This window comes from Strigops habroptila, chromosome Z, assembly GCF_004027225.2.
Source record: "Strigops habroptila isolate Jane chromosome Z, bStrHab1.2.pri, whole genome shotgun sequence".
In the NCBI taxonomy this organism is placed as follows: domain Eukaryota; kingdom Metazoa; phylum Chordata; class Aves; order Psittaciformes; family Psittacidae; genus Strigops; species Strigops habroptila.
In genome coordinates, this window is record NC_044302.2 from 72,045,554 (window position 1) to 72,057,841 (window position 12,288).

General features: G+C 33.2%; 1 protein-coding gene across 18 annotated transcripts in view; it reads right to left on the reverse strand.

Moving 5' to 3' along the window:
* The window catches only part of KDM4C (lysine demethylase 4C), a 266,115-nt gene that overhangs the window by 217,969 nt on the left and 35,858 nt on the right, over window positions 1–12,288 (reverse strand). For 16 of the 18 annotated variants that reach the window (XM_030511824.1, XM_030511826.1, XM_030511827.1 and 13 more), the window contains one exon: window positions 10,963–11,156. The exons of the other annotated variants lie outside the window; for them this stretch is intronic. In XM_030511824.1, the coding sequence (XP_030367684.1) occupies window positions 10,963–11,156 (194 nt within the window). The remainder of the gene's footprint in view (window positions 1–10,962; window positions 11,157–12,288) is intronic. 18 annotated transcript variants of the gene reach the window in all.

A 12,288-nucleotide genomic window follows, 5' to 3' on the forward strand; every position in this document is an offset into this window, starting at 1 on the left:
GCAAAAATTTCATTTTAAATTTTATACTTGTCATTCAAGAAGCTTATTTTCACTATTTAAAATCACATATATGGACAATATTTGATAAGATTACACTACTCCAGTTAAAATATATACATACACTTTCATTTTCCAAATTAAACAAAACCACACAAAATAAGTCTAATTTATACAGGTTTAGTTTCTTCGAATTTTACTGTGCTTTACAAGACACAAAAGTTCAACAGAAAAAGACAAGCTAAACACCTCTGTTTTTTCTTATAGCTACTTCTGTGGAATAACAGGGTTGTCTTCATAAAATCATTACTAGAGTTAAAAAATCATTTAAGAAATACACTTTCTTTAAATTAAAGAATTGTACATCTCATGGAATCACTCTGTTCTTACAATAAATTATTTTTTAAAGATTCCATATGCTGGCTGCAACAAGCAGCAACAATATAAAAGAACTGGAATTAACCTCATGTTATTTTTGATGTTTATTATAGCTAAAAAAATGAAAACTATTGAAACACTGTAATTTCATTATGCTTTTCTGAACACTTTGTCACTCACAAAATTTACTGCAATTCATAGATATACTCTATGTATTAATTAGGCTTTATTACTGAATTTAACTCTTTCAGTATGTGATATATTAGGCTTTCATTTCGGTTTAATGCTGCAACTGCATTGGATTGATTCTCCTTTATAAAAAAATATGGCTCAGAAAAAGAGAAAATGCACATTCAGCAGTACAACATAGTCCAAACCCACATTTTCAAACTATGTCAACACACAGCTTTTTTCTTTTACTACACTGTGAACACAGGTTTCACCCATCTCCCCTGACAACTCGCTCAGCAAAACAAGTGATTTCATTTTGCACAAGAAATAAACATCCCCCTACCTCAAGTTCTCATTCACACACAGAATTTTACTGTTACAACTGAAACTGATGCATAGAAGCAAGACCCTTCCACCACTGAATTTAGTGCTCTCAGCTGAACTGCAGCAAAACCTATGTCTACTGACAACCCACTCCAAATGGTACTAAACTAAAACAGACTTTCAGCTTGTGTCTGCTCAGTGTTCGCAGTCTTAAAAAAATGGATTTCGTTTCTCTCCATTTATACTTAGAAAGTGTTTCTGCCAGTTCTCCACTCCGTATTACTACATATAAACTGATGCATGTGCAAACTGTATGTCTTCAACTTTCACACCCCAGTGGATAAATGCCATGTATAGCCTTATATACTGTACTGTATGTCATTAAATACACAACTCCATAAAGTAAAGCATGAACAGACAGTGGCTAGATCCAACAAAAAACCTCAAGCTAGAGACTCTTCTTTAGCTTCACCTGTCTCTGATTGGACCGGTAGTCTTCCAAAAGCCCATTTCTACATTTTTGTGATAATACACAGCTACCTGCTTGCATCTGTGCACATAAACATGTAAATACTTATCAATATTACAGAAATGCAAAACCAGACAACTCAGTAAGTCTCTAGGAAAGGTAAGACAAGGCAAGATGTAATGGGCTATAACTATTTATTTAGCTAATCTAAATTACTAAGCAATAATTCATTCAATGCAAGTTGGTACTTTTCATCATTGTCTTCATTGGAGGTATAGATTTGACAGTTGCCCATTCAAAATGCTTACTCCAACATCATTATGAAGCTCTAGTTTCAGCCATCTATAGTACGCAGAACCTTAGAGCTTAATTCAGGGCTCTGAAATACTTTCTAGGATGAGCAGCCTAGAAGTTAAGCACAATATCACTATCACAGTTCGTTATTTTAAGTTCTTTGCTGAGCCAGGTTTTCAAAGAATAGGTACCCTACTGATCTGCAATTGCTTCTCAATTTATAATAACGAACGTATGATTTAAGCAATTATAACATCACTTCACAGTATCTTCTTCAAAATCTAATACTAAAAAACAAAGCAGCACCACATCATCAAATTGATCAGCTCTAATTTCTGCAAAATCAGGAAAACAAATAAGATTAAAAAAAGAGATACGAGAATTTTCAGATTAGAAGAAGACAAACCTTCTTACAAAGATGATGGAATTGAAACAAAACACTTTCAGCCCAGAGCTGAAAGTCCTTCAAAAATAATGCAACAAATATCTGCACATTTTTCAGAGTAAAATCCGTGTAAGATCAGGGAAGAAGAGATTATCCGGTTTTTTGTTCCACTCTCTGAAATGTTGATTTGGGCTTTAACAAGAAAAATCTCCAAGTAGCCAGAAAACATGTCACAAACAAATTAGAATTTCTGCAATAACTTCACAGTAGAACTAAGTAACCTGAACTATAATCTTAGTAAAATTAAACAAATACAATTCTATGTGGCTCAAATGTTTTCACATTATTGTGAATGTCCATTGACAGACTGACAATAATCCACTGAAAATCGTTGCCATTTTTAACGGAATATATCAATTCAAACCACACTTTGATAATGCAGCATTGAATCTTCTCTCTAACTTCAAGTTAAAAAACTACACTGCCTTGTTTTTAAGATAAGAATATTTATTTAGAAACATTTAGTGCAGTGTAACATTAAGTATTACAGTTGTGCTTTCTGAAACAAAATTTTACATACAATTTTTAAAAGCATCCTACATAATCTGACATTGCTGCTAAAAATAAACAGTGATCCTGTTTTCATCTGTATCTGAAGTAAGTCTTTCATTTCTCTTTAATCCACAGCACAGATTTGATGTGTACTTCTGATTCTCTCTATTCCGCCTTTAATTAAATAGAGAAACACGACTTTATGCTGGCCATGACTAATATCCACTTAGCATTAAGTAGTGTTTAAATAATTTCTGTAAAAAAGTAACCAGAAAACCTTAGCCAACATTCTTCCTAATGCAGTTTCAAGCAGAATTGCTTCAGAGTTTAAAAAGTTTTCACCAAGACCTATGCAAACTATCAAAATTAAGTATTCTTCAACCATCAGCATCCATTCTAATCCTGGAAAAAAGCTTCTATCACCAAGTTTGTTCCGATATGCACATCCTGGTTTAAGGACATATTCAAGATGGAAATTAAATCAAACTCCTCACTCAGGGAAACTATGTTAGAAAAAGGAAAAAGTACAATTTGTCTTCATTGACTGCAAAGAATGCCAAAAATCAAATAGCTGCAACATGCTCTGTGAATTGCACAGCTGTCATTGTAAAACAACCACGGATATCCCATTAGAATGAGTCTCCTAGTTTAGTCTGCATGTTTCCATAGAAATGAATTTTACTTTCACAGCAAGAAAAGCAGTGGAGCTAAATTATAATAATAGATATCTAAATATGAAGATCTCAGAATTGTTTTTACAAGGACCCCTTAACAGCATTCCCAAGATAAAAAATGAAGGCTGTATTAGCATCCTAGAATGTTGACTATGTGATGATAAGTCCCTAGTTTTCAATAACAGAAAATAAAACCTGTATGGGCATTAAAAAAAAAAAAAAAAAAAAAAAAAAAGACCACCAGTATCAGGTTAACTAATAAAAAAGATTACCAAAAAAAAAAAATATTTCCTGTGAGTCAGTACAAGGCTCTATGAATCAGCACAAAATTCTATGAACTGTCAGCCATATTCTGATTTTCACAGCTGACCCACCTTGCACTCTTCTAATGTCCAGGATGAAAAGGAAGACAAAAAAAAGGCTCATGAAGTTAAACAGATGCTTTTTTTGACCTGCAAAGCATTAAGTTATAAATAAATTTTAAAACCTTGCTTTAATAAAATTAAAATAAAATTAAAGCTATGGATGACTGTAAAATCAAAGTCATAGAGCTTGCACAGTAAAATGTATTAAAAGAACATAAAAAACTACAAAGTTATAAAACAAGATATATTCACTAGAACAAGAAGTAAAATAGGCGTATAAAAAGTTAGTAAAAAAGTATAAAATTTAAGACTAAATTTTTATACTCCTATTTTTTATAGTGATCTTTCTATATATGCCTCAGCAAGTAATTATAAGAATCTATGCCACATGAAAAACATTGTTCTAGACATCAAAGAAGTCACATTTTGTACTGCAGAATCCTTACTCTGGTACGTCTACTGAAACTAAAAAGCTGAAATACAAAGTAGTCTGGTCCTTGCATCGCTAAAAACGTCAAAACCGACAGATCATCAGACAATGTAGTTCAGGAGATTGTTCATTAGTTTTTGAAAATTTCTTTCTCTAACTTATACCCTGCAGAGTTAGAAAATAAATGGTCACATATATTGTACACTTACAACTTATACAAAATAAACTGGTAACTTTATTCAATACATAAATGGCTGCTATCAACTCTAGCAGTGCAAAACTTTGCACAAAAATAACAACCCAAAAACTTCTAATCAAAGAGAAGAACCAGACTTCTTCTTGACCTTCAAAGTGAGAGTTGAAAGTTGTTTATCAAACCGTTACTTTCTTTGTTACTGCATTTGCTTTGTGAATGGGGGGGAGGGAAGGTAATGTTTTTCTACAATCCTATATTTCTAAGGGCTTCATATTTCTCAGAATGGAGATAAAGAAAAACATTGCTGAAAACATATAAGTAGATAGAAACTAGAAAGAATTAGCATCACAAATGGTTGCAAAAATGAGTTGCAAGCAACTTTACTCACAGGTTTAGAATTCTGCAGATAAGTAAAGAGTTGATTCAGAATTTATTTTCAAGTCACCTCATACATCAGCAAAGCAACTTAGAGCACCATCTTGTTTAAAATTCATACCACAGAATAAAAGAAAAATTCAGGTTGGAAGGGACCTGAATATCATCTAGTCCAAGCTCCTTATCAACCTATGGCGAACTTCAAAGTCAGAGCAGTTGGTACAGGACAACATATAGTCAAGCTTTGAAAATTTCCGAAGACTCGGCAGCTTCTCTAAGCAACCTATTACAATGCCATTGTGAATTACGTTTTCCTTCTATCCATCAAAAATGTCCCTTGTTGCAAGCTGTGATTACTGCTACCTTTCCTTTGTCATGTCAGTGCATCTCTGAGAAGATTGTGGCTCTGTCTTCTCTACAATCTCCCAACACCACAGATTACAACCCAGACCATATATCAGAACATACAATTTTTACAGAAAAATTTTTAAGTCAACAACTATACACAAGTAAGAATCAGCTCACAAAATATTTTGCCTTTATTTGCCTTTATAATTTGCCCATAAGGACTGCAAAAAAAACTCTCCCCTTACTTCATCTACAGACTTCTTATATTCTGCATTAGAATCCTCTTATGCTAATCCATATTCCTAATTCTTGTAAGAATAGAAAAGTGAAATTACACATTAAAAACAAACAGTCCTGACAACTCAAAAAGTTCTCAGGGAGTACCCCACATATTTGGAAAAATACCACAGATAACATTTTCAGAGGTGCTATACATCTGGGCTTTAAAGAAAATAAGTATTAAATAAGCATGAAACTTCTTCAAAGGAAAGCCTCCACAGATAATTCACCACCGAACCCCATTATGGGCATCAATGGAGGCAGGAGAGACAAAAAGTATATAGAAATATAAACAGAAGAATATACAGAACAGTATCATGTATTTCAGAAGGGCTGAATACATAAAATACATGTATTCACATTATCCACAGTTAGTAATGAGGGAGTCAAAATAAACTATTCAAGTCCCAACATCTATCAGTATGCTAAACAAACAACATAAGTATATGGTTTTGGTTTCTTGGGTGGGGGTTTTTTGAGACTATGAAATAAACCTAAATTTGTTCTACCTCATAGCCAAAGATCTTGCAGAACAGAAGCCCATCTTGACCAAGACTTAACATCATCAATAAAATGAATATAAAGCCTAACTTGGAAAATTTCATGTATTTAAAAACATTAGTCGGTATTATCTTTTCTACCTTCCTAGTGACATCAGACTCTACTCTTCAATGCTGCATTTGATTTTATAAATTGCACCTTCCAAATAAAAGAAGTGGGTTGGATTGTTGTGTCACTTGTACTGCTTTCTGTGCAACAGAGTAATTGGTTACTCAGCACTGTCATATTTTGTAACAGTAGGCGGTAGATAAATTCAAAAATGAATTTGAATCCACTTAATTTTAACACATGCATAGTATCCTGATGACTGTAGATGAAAGAAAATCTCGTAATCCTTGTCAGGGGCTCAGTTAAGTGGTATGTTTTACAAATGGGGCAACTTTTAAAACAGTACTATTCAAAGCATGAACATAAAAAGACATCAAAAACAAAGAATTGTTGCTTTACTGTGCAAAACATACCCAGTTAAGCAAGATGGTCATCAGTCAAGCAGCCTCTTGTATTCTCCCAATTATTCACTGCTTTCACAGTTGATAACAGGCAATATGCAACCTCCACCTTATATCAAAATAATGCTATTTAATTCCAGACACTGGGCTGAGAATCCCATGCCACTTTCTATAAGCAACACTAATTTGCTCTGCTATATATTTAGGTGGGTAATATTTAATATATATAAACATTATAAACAGATTTTTAAAATATAAACAAATAGAAGTCTCAAACTTAATTTAGGAAGTTAAAACATGGTGTTTTGACACAGAAATTTCAAGGTCCATCACCTCCTAAAATGTTTCTTTACTTAATATTTCAAGGAACAAAATCCTCTTCTACAGGGTGGGAGTGAATATGACAAAAAAAAAAAACCCACCACACCACCACTTTCAGCAAAGTTCTCTTACTTTATGGAGAATATTCTAATTACCAAATGATGGCTTGGTTTCAAGCGCAGTGATAACCCTTTCAGATTGCTGTCAAACTGCTGTACTGTTTAATTATAGTCACATTTTTACAAACAGAATCTCTATTTGATTATAGTAATCTCTGTGTAATCTCTCCTGATATTCTTATTTCTAACTTTCCTGATCATTTTCAGCACTAAGTGCAGCCAATCCTCTTCTAAGTTGAGCATAACTGCCTCCCCAGCTATCACGAAGTTTTATACATTACTCCCATTTTTCACACTAAAAGACTGCACTTTACTGTAATTTTCTGTATCTGTTATTTCTCCTAGACACAGAACAAAACTAGGAAAATGTCAGTGGTATGCATAACTTGTGCAAAGGTAACAAGACTCTTCCACTCATGCTGAACTCTGCATCACCCAGACAGATTTTGACCAGTCTTTGTCAGCTGCTGTCCTATTGATGCTGCCCCAGAAGACTCTGTCAGGATCTAGCTGAGCCTCTTTTAACCCACTTACTTTATCACGTATTTGTTCTTAAATCATACCACATTAGCATCAGTCTGAGTATGCCTTCCCTTCTTCACCTTTTTCTCTACATGATTTTGTCCATTTCTGTCCCACCATACTCATAATCCCATTACTACTTCCTCTGTTACTGGCATTCAAAATCTGAAGACCTTCACATGAGATCACGTTTTAAAGAATTCCACAGCTCCTACCATATAACTATCTATCTTTCCTCATTTTTCCACTTCATAAGGGAAGATGAACAGGTATCAGTACACATTCTACACTGGCAAATCCATAAAAACAGCTTATACCCATACCAAGCAAGAGGTAACACTGAAACGGTCCAGGGCAATAATTACAGGCAAGATCAGATTTCTGATCATCCTGCAACCACTGAGCTTCTGAAAAGAATTCCTGAACCTAAAGCATCTGCCTGATTTTAAATTTCACCATAGATCCATTTCTCCCTACTCTTACAACCTAAATAAAATGCTGGGTCAAGTCTCACTCTCCTAATCCACCTGATTTTGGCTGTCTAAGCATTCCCTCTTCAACAACCTGCTTTCTTCTTCTTGATGTTGTCACAATAACAGAACTATCTTCTCTTTCTGTAGTACATATTCCTCTTATTTTATAAGTGAACAACCCTGCAAGGCATTTTGTGATTTTAAATACATTACTAAATAGGAGGGGGTTTTAACATAATGCATTGTTTCTTGCCATTTCCCGTTTTCAGAAGATGACGACCAGATGGAATGTCACAGAAAACACCACAAAAATTAATACTTAAGTTATGCTTGTGTTATACTGCAAGTTTACAATGTGCCCCTTTCAACGGAAGTAAAAGCTGATTCTTTATGCAAAATTCAGTCCTCCATCACCAGATATAAAAGGTGCACAAAATGAGCACAATTTAAAAAAAAAAAAAAATTACTTTCTAAAGTAACATATTAAATATATTCTCCACATATCTTTACTCTTTTTTTACTAATATTCTAACACTTGTACTATTAACAAAAATCTGGTTTCTGCTAGGCATCAACTTCCAAGAGCAGCTCAACACTGGCAACATGACAAAACTCCTAAAATTTAATTAAACAAAACAAAAATAAATTCTCTTTAGTGAGGGCCTATCCTCCTGAAATAAGAATTACAGTAGAAGGACATATTTAACAACAAATGGCAGACTGAATAATTTTTAATACTAATAAGTGGTTCAAGATACCATTATGAAATATATAAACAACAAACTGGATTAATTTAGTGAATTATCAGTCACAGCAATGGTTCTTCTTGATAAGAAGACATTTTTTTCTAAGAAACTCTGATGTACAATAAGGTCCCATCTTCAAGATTTTCTCCCCTTTCAGAAAATAATGCTGAGGAAAAGTTGCAGTAAAAATTCTGCTTGATAGCAAGTAATTTTAAAAGACACTATCCCCTTTCCAGCAAATCTTTCTTCACCCTTTTTCCCTCATATTGTTTTGTTTCAGAGCTTCAAAATTTTCTTAATTCATTTTTCTCCTTTAGATTATTTCCCCTTTTTTCCACTTTTTTGCAAGAAAAGAATAATCTATAAAGTAAACGTACGCATTACACAAATATATACACACATAAATACACAAAAAGCCATAGTCCTGATTTTTCAAATGGTTATCACACACACTTTTTCATATCAGGCAGTAATGGAGGTACCTGTACACATAATATAAAACTAAATATAAACTTCCTTGTGTACCTCTTGAAAGTGAAACTGCACAGAGTGTAAGAAATGAAAGTTAATCTATGCCTAAATACAGGAGAATGTTTCCATTTCATAAAGATGGCCACAGCAGTCAGATAGAGCTGCTGCCTACAAGTTCTCATCACAACAATCAGATGGAAGTAGCTCTCTTCTCTTTCAGAGAAAACACGTTATGTATCGTGCTTCTTCATAAAATATTTTTCAGTTCTCCATAAAACCAATGTGGGTTATATATCCAGTAAAATTAAAAAACATGTGTTACGTGCCAGGGTATTTGGTTTCGCTAAGGAAGCACTTGTCAACTCAGTTTAAATTTTTTAAGGGCAGACAATATCTTTACTATCTGTATCCTAAGATTCCACTTATCTTCCACTTTTTTGAAGAAAATATTATACTAATATCACACTAACACAAAATACATTTTACTTATACAGAAACAGCATTAGCATAAATTACTGCAGCCTTCCTCCAGTAAAACCACATCTGCAACAACAAGCAGATCTTTCACTGTCTTGAATTCAACTTCTTTTAGGGCTGCATTTCTAAACAAATGGACCAGTGTGGTCGAGAAAATAAAGTCGTATCCACTGCTATTTCTTCAAAAGATGAAGAGGTCAGTGTTTAATGATTTTTTTTTCATTTGCAAGTGTAAACAAGTATCTGTAAACTAGAAAAGCACTTATATTATCAACTCACACCTCCTTCAAAATACTTAAAAGTTTTCTTTTACCCATTGTGTCTAAGATCTTCAGGGTTTAAGTAATGTCTCTACTACCTGGAATTTTACAAAATGCAGTAAGGTTTTCTATAACTAGCACTTTTAAAATTTTAAAAAGAAACCAAAACATTTTTTATGTAATTGTTGTTTTAGTTAAATGTCTCCTATCATCTTAGAACATTTTGGAATTACCTATCTTTACATTCAACTCAGATTCCACTCTTATGGCCGAGAAGACTTTCTTAGTACATCTAATTCTATCAAAGTAGCACTTTAAAATATATATATATAAAACTAATCAAAACATAGATTTGTATTACTACAATAGGTGTACCTTCTCTGCCTAAATGTAGGCGATCACTACACAAGAAAAGCAGGTAAACAAAGAAACTACCTAAAAACTAGTAGCTGACCAATTTACCACCTTCTCAATTTAAATACATGATGTTCCATAGGTCTTTGTCTTTTGTATGGATACAAAAATTACCATTCATGTTTTATGAAATTACCAGCTACAAAATCTTCCACATAAGTTTGGATGACTAGAAACTGCCAGAACCAAGCTACGCATAAAATATCTTTTATATATCTTTCTAATGATTTTATGTTCTCTTCACAGGTATTTTTTAAAAAGTAAGATTTTATGATCAAAACAAAAACATTTTTCTCATATACTTTTAGATACATGTATATCACATCTACGTGTATAACATTAAACCTCCTTGTCTCTCTATTAAGAGGTGTTCAATCAAAAATCTAACACTATAGAGAAAGGATAGCAGAAGCTACATGTTTAGGAAGCACCTTTAACACAATCTTATCTCCAACTGGGTGCTCTGAGTTAACACTAGAGAATATGGCTCTGATTCAAAAAAGCAATTACGTGCATGTTTAATACAAAACATGTTAGGCAGTCCCAAAGGACAACTGAACCAAACAAACTGATTTCAAAGAAGCCTTACGGAGTTTCTTCAAATAATCTTTGGGTTCCCAACTCATTAAACTTCTCATAGTGAATCATTTCAATCTTCTTCTGTTGAATTCAAATAAGCCTTATGTACTTTTTAGTCTTTTCCTTTAAAATTAAAGAATGCATTATGGCAATGTTCTTTACATCACAAATCTCACATATTTCATAGCATTCTCAGCTTAAAAAAAGAAAAAAAAACTACTTAGTTGTTCAGTAAAGCTTATTGTTGTGAAGCAACTGTACCACATCTGTTTCATTTAGTCAGCCGAAACAAACAGATAAATGAAATAATCTTTCATAAAAATTTATACTTGCCATGACTTTGGCTCCCCGAAATGGAGATAATTAATACTGTAGAGATCCATGTCTTCTGTGTGCCATGCAAACGTTGTTTTCCACATGCCAAAATACAGATAGGGCGTATTTACACCCTCAATAGAAATGCCACAGTCTTCTTCTACAACATCCAATATTGTGTTAAGATGGGCAATATTCCATTCCTCGATACCCTGAAAAAGATAAACAATAAATGTATTAGTAAATTTATAAAGCAATGCAATTTTTGACCAAGACTGTTTTATAAAGATACACACCTGATCTAGCTCTTAAAAAGACTGTATATTGATAAAAATCTGTAAGCATGTTAAAAGACAGCTGAAGTTACCAGAAAAAAATTCCCTTGACCTTAGTAAGACTTAGAACAAGTTCTAATAGATCTTCTGAGCCAAGAACATAAAGGAGTTCATATCTGCTTAACACTTCATACATCAAATCTAACATGGATTGAAACAGCATACACAATAGAAATAATAGCTGCAGACAAAAATCTTTGATGAGTTGACAGCTGGAAGCCACTAAGTACCACTGGGCCTACCTATGCTTTTTAATTACTTAGAAAGTAATACTAAATAGCATGAAAAATTATTTTACAATTTAATTTACATGCATAAATTTACCATTTCTCTGAAAAGTAGAGAAACTAAAACTATTATATCACTTCAGAAGTATTTCTAACCATGATTATATACTGCATAAGAAATACACCACAGAAGAAACCTACTGATTTAATGGGATTTCAGCTGTTTCCTTACATTATTGCCCATAAAATTTGTATATTAAAAGTCATTCAGAAAGCCATAGATGTAGTTTTTGTTGTATTTCAGATTCATTCACAAAGTGCAATTCTAATTTCAGGTAATACAACATATAAGAGTCAATATAACAAAGATCAAAGCTACAAAACTGAAGAGAAAAAGATTACACTTCATTATAACAGCAATTATTCGTACCTCCAGGGAAGACATTAGCTGGTGCGCAAACAGTCAGAAAAACAAGAAATAAAATCAAAACTGTTACAAAATCAATTCAGGCAAGTTTCTTTATCAGGAAGACAGCTCTTAAACATGCCCTTCACTTTAACCTGCTCCATGCCTCCACCACTGGACTCTGTACAGTTCTGGCAATCTTGCTCAACTTTGAGAACAAATTGATGGCAGACCGCAATCTTGATGCAGCTGATGAAGAAATATGGTGACATTCCATAGTTGGGCCAGTAGTGAAGTAAAAATATAGGTTAAAGCAAGAAGTAATGAACATTTAATAATCTCAGTTTTCATTTCTTTGGTTTTTGAGATTTTATGT